Below are 20,650 nucleotides of genomic sequence, written 5' to 3' on the forward strand. Positions count from 1 at the left end.
TTCAAGGTTGCGAGAATCAAAATGGCTTCAATTAATGCAGTTTAGAACCTGCGGGCAAAACAGTGGAATATCAGAGGGCAAAGAGTTTCATGGTCTGAAATTTCCGACGTCCTTTTTACAATGAACACTTCAAAGGTGAAATGACCTTTATAACAAAGGACTCATTATGTACTGGCTGAATTTGCATTTCATATGTATTCTGAATGCATTTACAAAAATCACTACAACAAAGGAATTTGGTGTCTCCAGTGGCTGATTTTTTTTCTTAGAAAGGCCCAAAATTTTTGTGGAGCGAAGCGCATAAAATTTGGCAATGTATAGTGGAAGTACCGACGCTTAGCATGCCCCAACTTTTGGTTTAAGTTACTCTGGATTTCTTGAATGGCATCACGTGAACCACATCGCCGTCTTAAGCGCTTAACTCTCCATTTAAGGTGTGTTGCTTTACAATAAACGCCACGTAGTGGTGCCTCCACTGCTCTTCGCAGACGTCACAGAGGTGCACTCTGTATTAGCGCCAACAGAAGCACCTTCTGCGCGCTTGAAGAGCATGCCATTGTCAAAAGTAGTCCTGCTGCGTTGCTGCAGGAATCACTCAACTCGTACACCGATTCTTGTAGCACGTCAGCAGTGCTGATGGCTGACGAATACGTCGAATTTGACGACGATGTGATGTAATTGTAATTTACGATCAACGATGTCTTTAAAGCCATCACTGGTTTTGATGGAAAGGAAGTGAATGTCTACGAAGGCAACAGTGATGAAGATCCTGTAGACAAATCACAAATTTTGACAGCAAGGTAGACAATAGCATCATTGAATCATTCACAACTTTGCATAGCTTGTGCGTTTCGCCGTTGGGCACCTCGATGCAATAAAATTGGCCACAGTCACACATTCTGTCAAATGAATTTTTCGCACAAAAGAATTATCCATTTCACTAAGCCTCTCTTTAACTCAATATTAGATAAAGGTTTTCCTTTATTGAATCTAAGTGCTTAGCTTTCCCTACACAACGAAGTGAGCTGTATAACAAAAATTTTTGGAGGTCCCAAGCACTTTATTATATACATGCATTTGACTGTACATTGGCTTGTGGGGTATGTGGCAGTGCCGCGAAGGCGTTCGAATTACCAGGCATGTCCGAAAAATCTATTGTTGAATGCATACAGCGGATTCTCGTTGATATAATCTTGACGGGACCCAGAAAATAAAACATAACCAAAAATCGGATCATCCGAAAATGCATTGCTCTTACGAACATTGGCCGAAAAACGAAACGTTTCTCGAAAAACGTATCAACGAGATTAGTATATATTGTATCAACGAGATTCCACTGTACATGCTCGTTATACAGTAAAAGCTTGTTAATTCCCAACTCATCTGGATAATTCGAAGTAGCTGCCGCGGTCCATCAAACAATGTATTGAAAACAATATGTAATGCATCCTGCTAATTTACACTGAAATCTGCGCCACCACCGATAATTCGAACTCCATGCAATCGTCGATGGGGAGAGTGCGTAAGCATGCTGGCCATGCTGGTGTCACTGCGCGGGCTGTGCAGCTTTGCTCTTTGCATCTTAGGTGCCTGTTCCTGCGGCGAGCATCGGCGGTGGCGTGCGCTTTAAAACGCGCCCACGCTGCTTCGCCGACAGTCACAGACAGCCGTTCGAAGCGGCGCGCGGGTTGGGGATCGTTTTGTGCACGCTTCGAAGAGAGAAGCCAATGACACACACATTGTAATATAGAGCTGGGGTGGGACTGTCCAAAGTCATTTTGGCGCAATTTCTGAAGCAGCTCAAAATGTGTTTTGGGGCAGTTTGGAGCAGACAAAATGGCATTTTTGAGCAGCTTGGAGATGACTAAATTTCATTTTCGCGCAATTTGGAGCAGATAAATTTCATTTTGAAGCAGTTTGAAGTGTGAGCAGGCCAATCTCAATTTTGGTAGAATAATGGAATACGGCAGCACACTTCGAAACCACAAAAAAAACACAGAATAAACCAACAGGAAGCTTGCAGTAGAAGTGTACTTTGTAGTTATAGCATACTTCCATACGTAATATGGAAGAGTGGGTGGAACAGCGGCTCGGCGCATGCTTTCCTATAAAGCTGGAAACATCGGTTGGACAACGATCAAACTATATATTCCCGCGCCTACGCTCGTGACGATAAAGGAAAATGTTCTCAAATTAAGCGGTCCAATTGACACTGTAAAAAAATTTCTGAGTCACTGTATGTGACAGCAGAACAAGAGAGGTGCAATCATGCAACCCCGGGCTGGTTTAATGTAAAACTATTCCAATCTGTTTTTGTTATGACAGCAATTATATGGGCACACCAGGCACATTTCTGGCATCGCCGTCGCCGTGATGTTCCATACAAAGTCCAGGGGTGATAACATCGTCCCTGCGCGCCGTATACTGTATGTGCGAGCGAAAGCGTGAGGATGGGCCGACGAGGGCAAGCCGACGATGTCGACTCAAGCTCGCACGCGCGACGGAGGAAAGCGGGGATGAAGCGCGCCGTCTTCCATTGCGCGCAAGGCACGGGTGGGAGGGGAGAGAGGTCGTTCTACTTTGGCGGCTGCTGTGCATGGCACGGCCGCGCGGACCCTATCTTGAAAGTGATCTGTGATAGGGACCGAGTGAGACTTCTGATAGCTTCATGTGTGCTGTTTTTTGCCGCTTAGTTCGCGCTGAAGCGAGGCAGCTCAAAGTGAGTTCTCTCGCTGCTGCAGCTGCACATGCTCACACCAGCGTTTTCACAGCAAGTTTATGCAGTAATCGAGTGAAATGTGTTCACGTTTGCTTGTGTGTGTGTGACACCACGCTTGTTAATTTAGTGAGTGAACATATGTTTACAAGTTTATACGGCCGATAAAACTGCTATGCTTGCTTCTTATATACATCTATTTACTAATTTGCTATTGCAATCCATGTTTCACCTTTCGGGCGATACTGCGACTTTTTATTCCAAATCCGTCATTAGCCCTTCGTGATAGGCCAAAATGGCTCACGTCTCGCCCATATGGGCAAAAACAGATTGGAATAGTTTGACGTTAAACCGGCCTTGGGAACACAGATGCCCACTCGCTTCACCCACTGGAGCGTGTGCCTCCGAACTATCTAGCTCGCTCGCAGCGCTCTCAGCCTACTTTTTGTTGTTTAGCACCTTAGCTAGGGAACGCTGCTGCGCAGCTTGGCCCACTCAACCGTATTCTAGTGCATTCTTAACACAGCCACACTAGCCGTTCCAAAAAGAGCAACAGCCGGCAGAGGCCGCGCGCGCGCCGGCCGGAAGCGCCGAAAAGCCCACTGCTATAAGCGCGAAAATTATGAGAAACTCTGCGGGAAGTGCCGTCACGCGGTGTGCGTAATGCGAAAGGCTGCACCTTTTTTCAGAGAACGAATCCGCTCACAGTTTGCGGCCACTGCCGAAGCTGTTCTGCCACAGCGTAGCGCAATTTTGGTCAATTTTCTGTGTTTGGCGCAGTTTTGTGCAGGAATTTGCGTCTGTATCGAAAATGCGCAATTGGCACAGGAGTCCCACCCCTGATAGAGGGTATGGCATTTCGGCTGGCTCAGTGCAAGCGGCGTAGTGTGATTGGCTACAAGTGACGATTGCCCGCACGCTGAAAACGTCGAACTATAAACGTGCCTTTTAATATGCGTTTATAAAGGCGCGTTTATAGTTTGATGTTTTCGGTGCACAGGCAGGCATCGCCTGTGGCCAGTCACGCTACGCTGCTTGCGCTGAGCCAGCCGAAATGTCGTATCCTCTAAAGTCCCTATGTAATAAAATTACCGCCATCTACTCTCTCCTCCGCCGTCTCCTCTCCTAAAACGCCTGCTTTTTTTCTTTACTTTTTGCTTGCGAAAGCAAGTCGACAGTCTCGAAAGCCTCCGTTGAAGCTTTCAGGCCGGGCGCGTACCACCGCCGCCGCGGCTATGCACGGGGACTTTCGACATGGCTCCGAGGCCGAAACAAACAAAATATAATGAAGTGAAAGCACGCGCTATCATCGTGTAAGCGGACATACAGGAGAGAGAGAATCGGGGTTGATCAAAGAATGGCAGTACTTTTCCGAAGGTATAGGGACTTTAGTACCCTCTACTTCAATGCGTACGCCGTCGGCTTCTCTTTTCGGAGCATGCGCAGAACGATCCCCAACCCGCACGCCAGTTTAAACCGCTGTCTGCGACCATCGGCGAAAAAGTGCGGGCTCCTTTTTTTGCTTCGGGCAATGCATTGTGGGTGGCCATCTCGATGTCGGGCACGTCGGACTGCGTTCGCTGCGTCCGGTTATGTTGGCTGCACCAGTGCATCGAACTATAGACGTGATGCAGCGCGCGCGCTCATTCTACATCGGACAATATATGCGCCTTAACCGAGCAATTTTTTCTGACTTTTATTAGTTCGATTTTTGTATACCATATTTACTCGCATAATGAACGCACTTTTTTTCCCCAAAAATATGCGGAAGTTGGGGGTGCATTCGTTATGCAGGGTAAAATTTTGAGTGATTATTTTCTGCGGCCACCTCTAAAAAAGTCGCAGTTTTGCCTGACAGGCGAACCATCGACTGCGATAGCAAATGCGTAGACAGCTCTACGAAGTAAAAATAGTAGTTTTATTGGCCATATAAACTTGCAAACATTCACAAACTATGTAAATTAGGAAGCCTGGTGTCAGCGCGCACAGGCAAACATGAACATATCACACCCACGACCGCGGACACTCACCGTGAAAACGCTGGCATGAGGAAGCGCAGGAGAAACAGCGAGCGAAGTGACCTTCGTGCTGTGTATCGGTTCAATGCCAACTGGATGGCAAGAACGGAGCACGCACAAAGGTATGAGCCGTCGTAGCACCAATACTTAGCCGCCGGTGCAGATCGCTTTCAAGATAGGGCGCGCATGGCGGTGTAGTGTGCAGTTTCTGCGCCACTACTCTCCCTCCCATCACCCCGGTACCAGGCGCGCGACGGAATATGGCACATTTCCTTCCAGCTTTCCTCCCTTGAATGCAGGAGATTGAGCCGCGATCATCAGCGCCGACGGCAAAAATGCGCCAGGAGTGTCCATAGAATTGCTATCGCAATAAAAGTAGGAGTCGCACGGTACGATTCCGCGTCCTACACAATAGTACCCGTTGGGCGCCGTATCAAATGCCGAATCATACCGTGTCTCTCCTACATCACAGCAGCAAGTTCAGGGTGCAATCATTATGCGAGGAAAAAAACTGCACTTCATGATTGGGAAAGTTGAGGGGGAGGGTGCGTTCATTATATGAGTAAATACAGCAATTCGAATTTTCGTAGCCTCCCCGCGGTATTCCACTTAACGGGCTTTTACTTATTGACACATGCACTTATCTTTTTTCTGGGGAGTGCATTTCACCCACTAACAACTTGATGTTATCACTCAGCGCAAGAGACACCAGCATTATTTGGGGCTTACTCTAGTGTTATCGTCGATTCTATCTGTTGTGTATGGTCTCACCGAACCTTGTGTAATCAGACTTTATGCGCAACAACCATTGTGTAGTACTTTCTGGAAGGCACGCGGGCACCAGCGATTACGCAGGAACCTTCGATAAGTCATGCATAAAGTCGACGTGCTTGACCGCAGATTAGATTTTAAGGGTGTGGGAATACTCGAAAAGTTAGAATATCATAGAATATTACATCTTTATTATTTGTATTGATTCGAAAAATAGATATTACAAAATGTTCGATTGGACATGAATATTCGAATGAAATTGAATATATTGTCACGTATGAGTTTGTGCCAGTGAGGCCAAAATAACGTTGGGAGGTGAAGTTGAAGTGTCTCGGAGATCGGTAGATGGTGTTACTCTGGCCACAGAGCTGCAACCATGGAACTGTATATATTGTAAGTACATATATTTTCTCCCTGTAACATTTTGGTGGAGGTGCTGGGTAATCTCGCCACAAGCCGGCGCTGGATCTTCGCAGCGGACGTCATATAAGTTCCGCTGTTATAGCTACTGACGCTGCCTCCGCTGCTCAGACATCAGCGGAAGTGATGCTAACCCAGCTACATCACCTGGGAATCTTCATAGACACTGGCAAGGTCGACGTCGGAGACTGGCTGATGTCGTATGAGCGCGTCGGTAAGCACAAGTGGGTTGTCACACTTTTGCTGGCCAACGTAATCTTTTACTTGGAAGGAACCACGAAGGTATGGTTCGAGACGCATGAAGCCGACATAAGAAGCCGGGACTCCTGCAAGGAAAAGCTATGCAATCTTTTCGGAAGACCTGGGGGACGTCAAATGGAGGCCAAGCAAGAGCTAGCGTCTTGTGCCCAGACATCAAATGAATCGTACGTCGCGTATATTCAAGACGTTTTGGCCCTCTGCCGTAAAGCGGACACGGACATGCTGGAGGTTGATAGGGTTGGACACATCTTGAAGGGCAATGCGGACATCCTGCTTTGCAGGAACTGCTCAACAGTTGATTCCATCATTAAGGAATGTCGGAATTTTGAGCAAGCGAAGAGCAAACGCATCGTACAACGCTTCGACCGACTTCCGAATACGGCTGCCACTTCCTCTTGCAACGATCCTCTGGCATCACATCCGCCTACAATGCCAAGCTTGACACAGGTTATCCGTCATGAACTTGAGGCTATGGCTCCAAGTTCTCACTGTCCCCATACGCATGACAACATGACCATCTCGCTCATTCAAGCTGTAGTCCGCCAATAAATTGCAAACATGGACATCCAGTCTGCCGTTCGCCCACGTCCCACCCCTACCGCTCCTGTCATTGCTTCTGCTGCACCTCGACAGTTATTCCCGAAACGATATCGGAACCCCTCTGAGTGGCAAACACCAGATGAAAGACCAATTTGCTTTGCTTGCTCCCGGGTCGGTCACATCTCCTGCCACTGCAGTAGTAGCCACTCGTACTCCTCGCCTGGACCATAAGCTGATGACCGCTTCGACCAAAACCCTCGGCCTCTGTCGCCCCTCTCTGAACCATACCATGCCGGCCTTCCCTCTCGGGGAAACACCACTAGCCACTTGCCCTCACCGCAATGCCGTCAGTCCCGTTCGCCTACACCTCGACGTCCCTCATCCCCGTCATACGCGGGCCGCTTCTCAGGAAGCTAAGCAATGCAGCCCACGGAGGCGAGGCTGCATTGATGACTCAGACTGCAAAACCTCTGCTGACCCCTGCTGCTCGACCGAACCTTGTTGAAATTTTTGTTGATGTATCCGTTCAAGCCCTCATCGATACTGGCGCTCAGGTGTCGGTTATGCGATCAGATCTTCGTAGCCGTCTCCGTAAAGTCCTGACACCTGCCGAGTCGCCTGCCGTTCGAGTAGCTAATGGCAGTACAACAGCCATGAACCACAGCCCTTGTTACCACTGCCAGCTGTCCAGTGTTAGTCCTGTTCACTGTACTGGCCAAGTGTCCCCACAAAGTGATTTTTGGAATCGACTTTCTGACTGCAGATTCAGCACTTATTGACTGTGCAACCGGCACCCTTTGCCTTGAACTGCCTCATTACTTTGTCAACCTCACCGACGACCACAAATCCCGACTTCGTTCTACTGAATTTGTTCGACTGCAACCTGATGCTGTGACCTACGTCCTCATGTCACCTTCTCCACCACTTCAAGATGGTCCTTACGTGGTGTCACCACTTTCTGACGTCCTCCTGGCACATCAAAAAGCCCTACCAAGCTCAATTGTAACTCTTGTCAACAATCGAGCGTGGCTTCTTCTTCTGAGCTTTGGTTCGTGTCTGCAAGTGCTTCCTGAGGGTGTACCTCTTGCTGTGCTGTCCCTTTTGGAAGACTGTGGAGCAGCTGCTCTTATGCCCAGACCCCGATTCGACACTGCTGCAGCTTCCACCGCTACTACTTCACACAACGACAAGTTTACACCAATGATAGCTACCAACCTGCGACCAGCTTACGCAGACACCCTCCGCCGCATTTTAATGTCCTATGAAGACATCTTTGATTTTGGCAATTGCCCGCTAGGTCGTACCCGTATGATCAACCATCCAATCCACACTGGTGACACTCCTCCTATACACCGGAGCCCCTACCATGTGTCTGCGGCTGAATGCCAGGTGATCTAAACGGCAGTGGACAAAATGCTCTTGAAAGACATTATCGAGCCTACCTGCAGTCCGTGGGCGTCACCTGTCAATTTGGTTAAAAAGAAGGACAATACCTGGAGATCTTCTGTCGATTACTGTCAGCTCAATAAGATTACCAAAAAGGACATGCATCCGCTTCCGTGCATTGATGACGCGCTGGACTGCTTACACGGTGCCAGTTATTTTTCGTTGATTGATGTGCGATCTGGATACTGGCAAATCGCAGTAGACGAACGAGATCATGAAAAGACCGGCTTTGTCACCCCAGATGGTCTCTACCAATTTAAAGTCATGCCTTACGGACTGTGTAATGCCCCTGCTACCTTCGAGCGAGTGATGGAATCTATTCTGCGTGGATTCAAATAGACCACATGCCTCTGCTACCTTGATGACGTCATTGTTTTTTCACCGACGTTTGAGAGCCACCTCCACCACCTCTCAGCTATCCTCGACAAGCCGGCCTACAACTCAATTCTGCAAAATGTCATTTCGGCTACCGCCAAATACGAGTACTTGGTCACTTGGCTGCTGGCGTCCAGCCTCATCCTGACAAAGTTCGCGCCGTCGGTGAGTTTCCACTTCCGCGTTCGGCTACCAATGTCCAAAGTTTCCTAGGGCTGTGTTCCTATTTTTGCTGATTTTTCCTGAACTTTGCCGAAATCACTCATCCTCTCACAGGCTTCCTCAAAAAGGACACCACTTTTCATTGGAAACTCGACCAGGCTGCAGCATTTTCCATGCTTATCAGTTGCCTTATCAATCCACCCGTGTTGGGTCATTTTGATCCGCATGCCTACACAGAAGTTCGCACTGATGCAAGCGGCCATGGCATTGGCGCTATCTTGTCCCAATGACAGCGGGACACCAATCGCGTGATCGCGTATGCTAGCCGTCTTCTTTCAGCACCAGAGCGAAACTACTCCATCACAGAATGTGAATGCTTGGTCCTTGTTTGGTTCATTGCTAAGTTCTGCCCCTACCTGTTTGGTCCACATTTCACCGTCGTGACAGATCATCATGCCTTATGTTGGCTATCCTCACACAGAAACCCGACAGGCCGTCTTGGCCACTGGGCTTTACGCCTGCAAGAGTACACATTTTCCGTGTCCCACAACATGCTGGCTGGCCCTGTGCCGTTGGCCCTGTGCTGGTTGTGCTGGCTGGCCCTGTCGTATACATAGGTCGTCGTGTGGCCAACTCAAGTAAAATATTCCAAACTCGCTTGCTAGGCTTGTAGGGTACTTCTTTCCCTAGGCCAAGTGTCCCAAGTCCTCCCCTGTGTGACATGGCTCGATTATCATGACCAGTACATGCAGACTGCAAAGGCACTCATAAATGGCATCTTTTGTGCCTGATAGCCACAGTTCGTGTTCAGTCTTGGCCAAGCGGTCACTCACAGGTGCCCCCGAAAAGGCCTCTTTGAATTGCCGGAGCAGTTCGCGGCAGATGTATTTCTCCCAGCTGGCACTGATTCTGCTGTTGTCTGCCTTCAGCATGACCATCTGGGAAAGTACGAGCACAAGATGGAGCAAGGTTGAGCAGTAAAACACATTTGGGATTCAATCAGAGACCCACGTAAAAATACCCTGGCATCAAGACAGCTTAACTCAACTAGTTTAATACCAGTGACCCCTTTTCGAACTTTAAGAGCAATAAACAGGGTCTTAATAATGTCACAGCAGGTGCTGATGAAAAAGTTGACAGTAAATTTAGCTATGTTAACGAGAAAGAAGGCAAAAGCCTCTGCGCTCATGAGACATTGATTAAATTACTTGACATTCTCATTCGAACGCGTTGTTAGTTCCTATTGTTTTCTCTCACGAAAGGTTGAGGGTTCGAGTGCCTTTGTTAACTTCGCCCTAATTACAGTCACCGACGGATATCTCAGACTCCAAAAATTTGGACTTGTTGGATATTCTGGACTTCACAAATATACCATTCCCATAGAGCTAATGCATTTTCACAACTGATTTTCTATTTTCCGACCTAAATCGCTTGTTCCGAGGCCATGCTACCCTGTCTTGAAGGCCACCATGTTGAATTTTCTGCTGGCTTGGCTTCCAGTGGCCCGCTCTATACCCTCCAAGGTTGGGAGGCGCACACTATCAATAAAGAGCGCACGCCATAGATTTTTTCACTATATTACCTAGAGGGAAATCTGGCGCTCCTGCGCTGTGGTATGCATGGGAATGCCGGTACATTGTGACGTGAATTTGGCATCGTTCTCAGAGAGCCAGGAAGCCTTGAAGACGCGCCTGGCTAGCACCGTTCCACCTGTCACAATGATTAATTTCCCGCTGAAACAGCACGTAAAAAGCTGTTTTAGCTTTATTGCATCCGAATCTCGTTAATTCGAACAAGCTTAATTCGAACTGCTGGTTTATTCGAACTGACACTGTGGTCCCGTCAAAGTTATGTGTATTTCAATAAGCAAAAACGCTCAGTAATTCAAACACAAAAGCATTTGCGACGGTTAATTCAAACATACCGCGGGCTGACAATGCTCTCAGCAGTGCGCCAAATAACACGGCGGTGCCTCCGACCGGCATTACTGCGACACCGCCATAGAACAAAAGCTTAGGGGAGAGCCCTTAATGCAGCGGCGGAGGCCCAGTCCGGCCAACAAAACTGCCCACGCCGGCAAATGCTCGCTTCCCGATAATGGCAGAAAACGAGACTTGAGGGAGCGGGCTAATCTGCGCAGGCCGACTGTACCAGCGGTGCCGGCATGGCGGCGGGCGCGCACGGAGACAGGCGAAGGGGAGGGAGCTGCGAGGGAGCAGAGAGAGAGGGCGAGGGAAGCCACTGAAGCCACTGCAATCGAAGCGGCGGAGTTGCCGAGGCCAAATCCGCTTCCCTGCCGCCCTCCTCCCTCACCTTCGATGGTCTCCGCGCACGCCCGCCCGTCGCCATCCGGCACCGTCCGCTCCTTGAAGTAGTTTCGTTTGCTGTCGTTATCGGGAACCGAGCGTTGGCTGGCATGGGCGGTTGCACGCCGCAATATTTCATGACTCATACCATTCGTGCATCGTGATATGGTGCTCAAGTACTTCAAAAATATGTCCTTTCTTTAATTTGAACTTCTTTTAATACGAACAAATTTCCGGGCCCCTTCGACTTCAAATTATCGAGATTTGACTGTATTACACAAAAACATGTTTTGTTTAATTTTGAGGACTTATTACTGGATGTACATTTATATGAAACGTAAAGAGTATCAGCTGGCCGCTAAAGTTGGAGGACAGAAGACAAGATTCTCACTCGATTTGAAACACCTTGTCGTCTGTTCTTGCTTTTCTTCAGTTGATTATGTATTGTAGGTGAGTAAACTTTATTAGGAGATGTAATATGGGTCAATAAAAGCCTTTTATGTAGATTTTATTTTAAGAACACATTATTTGTGTAGCCATATCCACATTTTGGATGAAGCCTCATACAACACCAGCCAACACAAGCCTCACAGACACATATCCCATCATTCCCATAAAGGCACAGCGCCCCTTAAGAAACTCACATACACGGTGGTGCTAAATTACCCTCTAGGTGTTATAGTGAGAAACTCAATGGCGCTCGCCATCCTCCAGTCTCGGAGGCTATGCCCGCTCTTCCTTAGCTGACAAAACACTCCAGGGGACAGTTTTTACCTTTTCTCTTTATTTTTACGGTCAGCATTATGTCATAATCACTTAATGAGAGATCAAGCTTTTTCTTTGATTTTTTTTAGTTTTTGTTGCCATTTTGCAAGTGGTGCATCCACAGACCAAGTGTGTCTCAGAGACGTTGCACATTTATGTGTGTTTGTGCAGCTTCGCATTTGTGTTGCCGACGACGGCCTGGAAGAAGGAAAAGATACAGGAGTGGCTCACAAGCAAGAACATCACCTACGGTGAAAGGATGATAAAGAAGCAGCTGCTTGAGCTGGTGGCATCTGTAAAGTCACGCTTTCTGAGCTACATCGTAGACAACACAGCTGTAAGGGCCGGTTGCATTGTACTCAGGCTCCCGCCGTACCACTGCGAATTTAATCCCATTGAGCTTGTGTGGGTCAAGGTCTTGTGCGGACAACAGAGACTTCAAGCTGTCCACAGTCGACGTCATCTTGAGCGAGAAAATCAAGCAAGTAACGGCGGAAGACTGGAGGAAGAGCATTCAGCATGTGATGGACTTGGAGGCAAAGTTCAGACTTGACACGTCTGGGAGTGTGCACATTCAACCCATCATCATCCAGCTGGGTGAAGATGACACTGAAGAAAGCGACTCCGACTGCGAGCTGTCTGGCATTCAGCCACTCGACGAAGCATAAAGGCTTCTTATTAACAAAACAACAGCCCTTATTAGGGCTACCAAAATTTTGCCGGTGGGTTCGCAACAGCCAACCATCCATTCTGTGACCTCTCAAATAAATAAGCAGTTCCATTTATGGCATATTCCTTATAATATAGCTCAATTCTGATAAGCAACATCCTGCACACATTGTACTCGATTTAAGAAGTGGCATAGAAACACATTTAAATGCTGGCATATTCGAATTGAAACACTATTGTTAACCCTGATTATCGTTGGTGGGCTCAACATGCTCATTCGGGCAGCCACCGTCGAGTTTGACACGCCCCATAGTGAAATAGCAGCAGTCAGAGCACGCTTTATGGTTCTGTTAGCAGTCTGCACTGGAAATCACAGGCATGTCATAGCGAGTCGTAGTGAAATAGCAGCAGACAACACAAAACTGACAGACACTGTCAGCAGCTTGAATGCCAAAGCACATTCATGCGGTTGCATTGTTTATTTTGTTATCTGGCTCGCACAAGTAATGCGATTAAGAGAACAAATATAAGACATCATTAGCTTAGTGAGGCCCAAAATGCTCATTCAGGCAGCCACCGTCGAGTTTGACACGCCCCATAGTGAAATAGCAGCAGTCAGAGCACGCTTTATGGTTCTGTTAGCAGTCTGCACTGGAAATCAGTCATGTCATAGCGAGTGGTGGTGAAATAGCAGCAGACAACACGAAACTGACAGCCACTGTCAGTAGCTTGAATGCCAAAGCACATTCATGTGGTTGCATTGTTTATTTTCTTATCTGGCTCACACAAGTAATGCGAAAAAGAGAACAAATATAAGACATCATTAGCTTAGTGAGGCCCAAAATGCTCAATCAGGCAGCCACCGTCGAGTTTGACGCTCCCCATAGTGAAATAGCAGTAGTCGGAGCACGCTTTATGGCTCCGTTAGCAGTCTGCACTGAAAATTGAAGTGTTGTCATAGCCAATTTTCAATTTATTATACTGACTCGAGCAAGTAATGCGAATGCAAGCACAATTACTAACGTGATTAACTTTGCTAGCATTTTTTTGTCATATTTACGCACCGGAAAAATGCTCAGTAAAGTTGAACGTGTTTTAGTGAGTCACTTTGTTCATTACAATCCGTAGGCAAAGTGACGGACAGATTCAGACAGTGATATCGGGGAAGTAATAAATGGTGAAAGTTGCAAAAGCTCTCACAGCACTGCTTTGCTGCACTCCAATCACTAGAAAACTGCATTTGTAATGATGAAAGCGTCAAGACAGGAAATGATACCCCACTGCACAATGTTATATATGTGTACCACCACATGTGACGGGCAGCAAAACCGTCTGTTTATTAAGACTGAATGCAACAACATAGCAAGGTACTGTTTCACAATATGGCACCTTTTCATGTGCACTTCTGGCAAGCTACCGTATGCACTGATGCATAAACACATGAACAGGGGTAAGAGACAAAGTAACTGTGCAAGCCATGTGATGCTTTCAACATTTTGTATCTGTCAATGTTTCTATTGTCACAGCTGATAGAACTTTCTTTGGTGCAAGTTGGTTAATCACGTCGCGGCAACAGCACAAGAAGCAAGGTCAGAATAGTAGGAGAAAACAAAGCAAGGTGACAGACTGAGGAGGCAAGGTAGACAAGAGTGAATGGCTTTAATGACATCGAAGAGGCCAGCCCTGCTATTCACAGGACTTGGCGCTTTGAATGAGACGAGTTAATGGAATTGTAAAGAAAGTCGTGGCTGCAGCATGCTTAGAAGAAGAAATGCAAATATAAAAGGATAGAAATAGGAATAAATACATACACGCACGAAAGAACTCACATATTCACACACATGAACACAAACGCGAGAGCGAAAACTAAGATCTAAAATACAAAAAAGTGCAAAATAACAAATATACACAAACACACAAGAAAACACGCACACACATTTAACGCAGATGCAAGTAGTACTATTTGGAGTCAGTTCACAAGCAGCTGTGCCTACTTTGTCATGCTTTTTTTTAATGTACATTTTGGCTCTGTTGCCTTCACTGTCATAGGAATTTTTTAGTAGCGACATATCACGACAAAGCGCAAAGCTGTATTGTGGGAAAGCAAGTCGAGCGCTGACAGCACAGCTTATGTGCGATTATGTCACAGCAGGCTTTCTACAGCTGGCGCGTGCAGTGAGCAAAGAGTTCTAAGCCACACAGTGATGCGAATTCATGCCAAGCTGCCTTGCAACGGCACCAGTGTACCAGTGATAATTTTATATTAGCATTCAGGCTGACATTAGGGAAACAAACACTGCTTCCAAACGCCTGACCGTTAACAATCCAATGACATTCGCTCAAGTAGCGCGTGTTAGTCACTGATTGTTAGCATTGGTGGAAAGAGATCAATCGACGGTGCTACACAACACTTGCACGACGCTGCTAGACGCTCGGCTATCTTATCACACTGCTGCCAACGATCGGTCGTTTGCAAGCTGAGCTGGCAGCAACGAATCTTTGCATTGGAGGTTGCTTTCATAAATATTTTCTGTTGAGAAACTCGCAGGTTGGTTTCATCCACGCACGCTTTTCTCATTTATCCTGATAATGGTTTTTCTCCATCACTTCACCACGTCCGACGAGAAACGCAGGGGCACAGTACACAAACGCACCCGCCGCTCACAATAGGTACCAGACTTTGGCAAACTCTCCTCGTCGTAACTTCACTTAGGAGCAAAACAAAACACCACAGAACAAACATGCACGATGCTTGTTTGCAGCGGTATGTCGCTGCAGGATCCTGTTTCCACACGAAGCGCAGTGCAGCGTCACCCATGATCGGTGCAATCTTTCTTCGCCGGCTCTCGGCTCAGAACAAACGCACGTGGCACAAATTGTGCATCGTAAGCTAACAATAATACTTCCGGCATGACAGACCACCACAAACAATTCGAATTCACTTTGACGAAGGGAGACGCACAGAGCTGACGCGACTCAGCCCAGTTCGAAGCGAGGGCGGCCATGTTAGGCATGTTCTCCATCGGCGGGGACACCGGCCGTCCAGCTCTTGACGTCACCTGAAGTGCGCGCCTATTGGTGCCGGCTCGTGTGCATCCGCCTTTGAGGGGCAAATCCCGCTGTCTTCTAAAGTTGTATCTGACTATAGTGTAGTATGAGGCAGGGCATTATTATAGAATTTTTTATGCCACTCTAAGCCTAACAAACTATTTTGGGGGGTCAACGAGTTTTTTGGACTGTTCAATTTTTCGGTCCCCGCGAGGTCCCCCAAATTCTCGGCGACTGTAACACCAAAGGTGGTGGGTTCGACTCCCACCAGAGGTTGTGGGTTTGAGTGCCTTAGTTAACTTTATCTTAATTAACTTCACCTTAATTAACATCAAAGGTCGTCGGTTCGACTCCCGCCAAAGGCCGTGGGTTCAACTGCCTTATTTAACTATATTAAGATAGAGTGAATTAAGGCACTCGAACCCACAGCCTTTGTTGTAGGCACCATGGTGGCATCAAGAAGTTTGGTGCCATAATGCTGGACGTCGGATTTTTTGACCCATGAGCCATCAAAGGCTTTCGCCTTAAGAAGTGATGTGGCCCTTAAGTATGTTGCAGATCATATATCCAAGCCCCTAGCTCATATTATCAACAGCATGTTCAATTCTGGTATTTCTCCTTTCAATCTTAGACTTGCCCAAGGAGGGCCGCTAGTACGCATTTTCGTCTGTTGCAATCGCTTCCGGTGCATGCAATACACAATAGCATGGTCATCCTAGAGAGTGATATTGCAAACAGGGCATGCCTAAAGTAGCCAGAAGACAACAAAATTCTCACTTCAGTGTCCAGGTAGGTGTCATGGGTGTTCAATATCTGCGCAAGATAGACTTGTGCATAGGCGCCCGACGCCAAGTGGTGGACCACCTTCACCTCCTGGCCACCTGGAAGCAAGAGAAAGACCGGATGAGCACCCAGACACACACCACTGCTGAATTTAGGGCACTTTTTGTACAATGGAAAGGTGGTGCAGCACACAAAAGTCTGTTCTCTTATTTCAGATAATTTCGGGTCATGTCCATACAATCGAAAGGAGTGGTGGAAATTTGGGAGTCTCTCAGAAAAAGCTGGGAAGTTGGCAGGTATGTACCAATTCTCACATAAGGTCTGCGCTCTTCTAATGCATAAATGCATGCCCGTGTTTCTTAGGTGCGGCTCAAAGAAGAGCAAAAAAAAATTTGCATCTCAGTCAAACCTCGTTATAATGAAATTAGAGAGGAAGCCGAAATTACTTCGTTATATCGACTAATGCCCTTTACTGCAGTATATGCCCATTGGTGTGCACAACATTAAACATGCAAAGACAGCTACGGCTCTGCCACCCGCAGAACCGCAGACCTGTTCGGCCCATGAAAGCAAAACTATCTCATTCACTGCTCTCTTGTGGCTCCACCTGGCCGGCGGCAGCTGCACTTGCGATGTGTGACTGTACCGGCTTGGCTTGGATGGCTCGTGCCGGTTTCACGCAATTTCGTAGCTCACGCCTAGCTGCATCACCTAGCGTGGCACGCCACAGTGAGAGAGAAGGGAAGGCACTGGTTTTTACCCCGTCACATGCAAGTATCATCTATATGTGGCACGGTTCACCTAGAGGTACAGTCAATTCACCTGCAACACCTGAACCAGTTAATGAAGTGCTGCACCCTGCCATTTATTTCAGTGGTGCAGCAATGGCACCCTCCGAACTACGCCATTCGTTTCTAAAGGTGCAGGAAAGGTGCAAGGCTGGTTCACGATTTTGCTGCATCCTTTCTCCTGACAGTAGTGACCTGATGCAGACGTACAGGTGCGAAGCAGCAGCGCAGCAGACGACACAGCACGCGGGTATTTATGCTTCAGAAGCTGATTATACGAGCACTTCAGGACCCACTCAAATTTACACACTCTGTGGACATTATTCGGAAAAAAAAACCCGCACCGCATCTGCCCCCTGGCATTTGTTTCGAGTGTCACACTGTGCCTGCACCACAGAAATTGTGCTGCACAGGTTCCAATTTTTCGTGAACTGCCGTGAACTGGTTCACAGTGGTGCAGGCGAATCGAGCAGACCTTTTTGGTGTGGCAAGGTGCAGCTAGGTGTGGCCTCCGGCCTAGCTGTGCCAGCTAGGCGGCAGCGCCAGAGAGAGGTGCAATAAGAGAGAAGTGCTGCTCAGTCCGCGGTAACCGTGCGTGCGGCTACAAGTGGCGGTGAGAAAGACCAGTGTTGCTCGACCACGTACTCGGTAGTAAAATTTCAAACTGCCAGGAAGAATGAGTATGGAAACCAGCGGAATGTGATATGCTCAGTGTGCAACAGTTGGCATTTTTGGTTTCCAAGACAAATCTACTTCATTATATCCATTGGCTGAACAATTTTACATTGTTAAAATGAGGTTTTAAATACATGGATCTCTATGGGGATTTCAAGGGGGATGGCATTTACTTCGTTACATTTATTATTTCATTATATCTTGTTTTAATATAACGAGGTTTAACTTACTTTAAAAATCGGACATGCTTGCCGCTGTGTTCAACGACCTTGACCCTCTTTTAGAGCTTTGTTTGCCAGCTCCATTCATCGTCGCTGGCTCGTAACTGCGAAGCTGGAGAAGCTTGAATCTGGTTTACTGCAAGTGCACTATTACAAAACAAAGTGGTCCTCGGATGCGGGCTTGGACAGTGCTGTGTGTAGGGTTGGGCGGAAAAAAATAACTACCGGAATTATTGTGCAAAACATGAACGGATTGTTACAGGCAAAAGCACCTAATTATCTATGTTTCAGCTGGCACAGGAGAACCGGAAGCTCACTGCACAAGTGTATACCATACAGATGAAGCGTAATGCATGCAAGCGACCTTGTATAAACATGTACACAAAGTGCAATAGGACAAGCAACGGGTTCCTAGGATACAAATTTAACCAATGCTTAGTCGACAACTGCAGAAACGCTCAAAGAAACCGATACGCCCCAATTTTGGTACTGCACTCTTCAAAGGTGAAGCCGTCATGTAGGTCGGCTGAGGTTGTGCAGCGCACGAGGTTGTGCGGCGTTATCTGCTCAACTTTTCATGCAAAATAATAACAAAGTGTTGCAACCGAACTGCATACTTTTCAGGTGGTGCAGGAGTGATGGTGTATTGCACAAACCACAGACCTTCGTGTGTGTGATGCATGCAACTGCCTACGAAAGAAATTGTGACCAAAATGTGAGACATGTTTATGTAACTGCTCTGCAAGTGTTACAGCTTAAACTGCAGGGGACCAGAAAACGAATTTCATGGCGTCCAATGTTTAAGCGAGCAAGCTTCCCAGCAATAGATTTTATCAACTGTGACTACAACCAAGAGGTGACGGCAACACACAATTGTGTACTGTGACGAAACCATGCAGAGATACCACTGTGCAGCTGTGGCTGATGAGGTGAGCACGTGGGAAGGGAGTGCAACGCACGCATCAATGATATTTTTCTGAAATATTTAGGCACAAATTTAGGGGCACTACCCTTATACAAGAGACCACCGCCAGCGCTTCATTGTGCTCAGCAGACAAATGCCACGGCCCCTCAGCTGCGATGCTGGAAAGCTGTCTGGGAGCAACAGTCCCAAATGAAAGCACAGTGCTTACCCAGAGTGATCTGCGCGCCTGGCTTGAGACAGGGCACTTGCCGGACAACTCAAGGAGCTGCTCTTTGTCACTCTTCTGCGGCTGCCACGAGTTCAATATTGTGCACCGCACCTCCTCTGAAAATGGGTCTTTGCAGGCCATGGCCAACGCTGCTTGCTTGGCCCTGTGAGGAGTAGGCACGGCAAGGGGCAGAGACACGTAGAAAAATCTCTGTAGACTGATGATCAACCGTGTTTGCCGGGCAGCTGTCATTTTAAAGGGCAACTGCAGCGAAACTTCAGAACCTGTAAAAGACCTAGTTTCCAATAGTGGAGATGCGCAGCAGCTGTCGTTGAAATTCGACGTTTAAAATACGAGCTGATGCGTCACAGAAAGCTAGCAGAAGTAAACATTTTCCGTACCGAAGCTTTAAAAAAAAAGTGTGCAGCCATTATTGCTTGCCAAAAATGACACCAAACGTTGAGAATCAGCACGATGATGAGGCATGATGTCCGAGGTAAGCCAGTGAACGCACCACGCTGGAAGTCTCCAAGGTCATGGTCTGGCATTTATAAACCTTTATGTACAGTCAAATCCGTTTATATTGAACTCAATAGTTCCGCAAAAGGTGGTCATTATATCAGTAGTGCATTATATATGAAGTCGTTCTTTAGTATGTGCAACAATTAAAGAAAGTGATGCTGGCTTTGGCAGCTATGATTCGACGTCACTTTGATTAAAAAATTCCTTTTTTAGCTTCATTATCTTCAACATAACGCTTACTAACCAGCTTGGTTTTCCATCTTTATGCAGTTTATTTTTGTTTTCAGCGCTTTCCCACATGAAGCTGCAAGTTTCTGTTAAAAAAGTTGTCTAAAGAATGAAATGTGGCTAGTGGCTCTTCCTAAATGGCGTCCGAATGGTTCTGATCACCTGCCATTTCACAAAGTGCAGTTGCCGAAATATTTTCTTCGAGAGGTAGTGATATAATTTGCTATCAGTGGGACACAAGCAGATTCTGCACATCATAGCGAAGCGTTCTAGTTCGCCTGAAGCAGAAGTTACTGTCGCATGCACAAATTTTGCAAAGACCCTGCCATTACAGCTCCAGCATCAGCCTTACACCGAGTGCTGAGAGTCACAAAGTTACGTTTTCTATGTTGGTTCGGCTGGAAAAGTACAAAGTGCAAAAGGTAGAACACCATCATGAACTTATAAATGATGTAAACAAAGGAGCGACAAACAGCAACCACTAACTCCTGTGCACCCAGTTGGGTTGCAATTCCATACTTTGGATCTTGACGCGCACCCTTCTTTTACGGCGACCAGTTTTGAGAGTTCGTTGTAAAAGTGAGGCGCTTTTAAAATGTGCGTTAAAGCTTGATGCAGATTTAAAAGGCAGGGTTGGAAGATTGTAAATTCAGTGAAAAGGTTACCGATAAATTGTTACCTCAAGGATTGGTATATAAGCGAGTTTGACTGTACTGCAGTGAAACGTCAATTTAACGAAGTTGAACTTGCTACGAAGTTGAATGACGAATTTCGTTAATACGGGTTTTAGCAGCAAAAACGAA

The 20,650-nt window shown here is 47.0% G+C and overlaps 1 protein-coding gene across 4 annotated transcripts in view; it reads right to left on the minus strand.

Annotated features, from left to right (window-relative positions):
- LOC119437522 (uncharacterized) overlaps positions 1-20,650 on the minus strand; it is a 478,366-nt gene that overhangs the window by 341,124 nt on the left and 116,592 nt on the right. For 2 of the 4 annotated variants that reach the window (XR_007465130.1, XM_049660648.1), the window contains exons 1-3: positions 16,869-16,979; positions 16,275-16,378; positions 9,543-9,647 (exon numbers count right to left, since the gene is read on the minus strand). Coding sequence is in view for 1 of the 4 variants with exons in the window: in XM_049660653.1 (XP_049516610.1) it covers positions 16,364-16,378; positions 19,098-19,260 (178 nt within the window). In the remaining 3 variants the exon portion in view is untranslated. Of the gene's footprint in view, positions 1-9,542; positions 9,648-16,274; positions 16,379-16,868; positions 16,980-19,097; positions 19,261-20,650 lie in introns of those variants that run through there. The other 2 variants (XM_049660653.1, XM_049660649.1) reach the window with 2 other exon arrangements.

This window comes from Dermacentor silvarum, chromosome 1 (assembly GCF_013339745.2).
Source record: "Dermacentor silvarum isolate Dsil-2018 chromosome 1, BIME_Dsil_1.4, whole genome shotgun sequence".
Classification (NCBI taxonomy): domain Eukaryota; kingdom Metazoa; phylum Arthropoda; class Arachnida; order Ixodida; family Ixodidae; genus Dermacentor; species Dermacentor silvarum.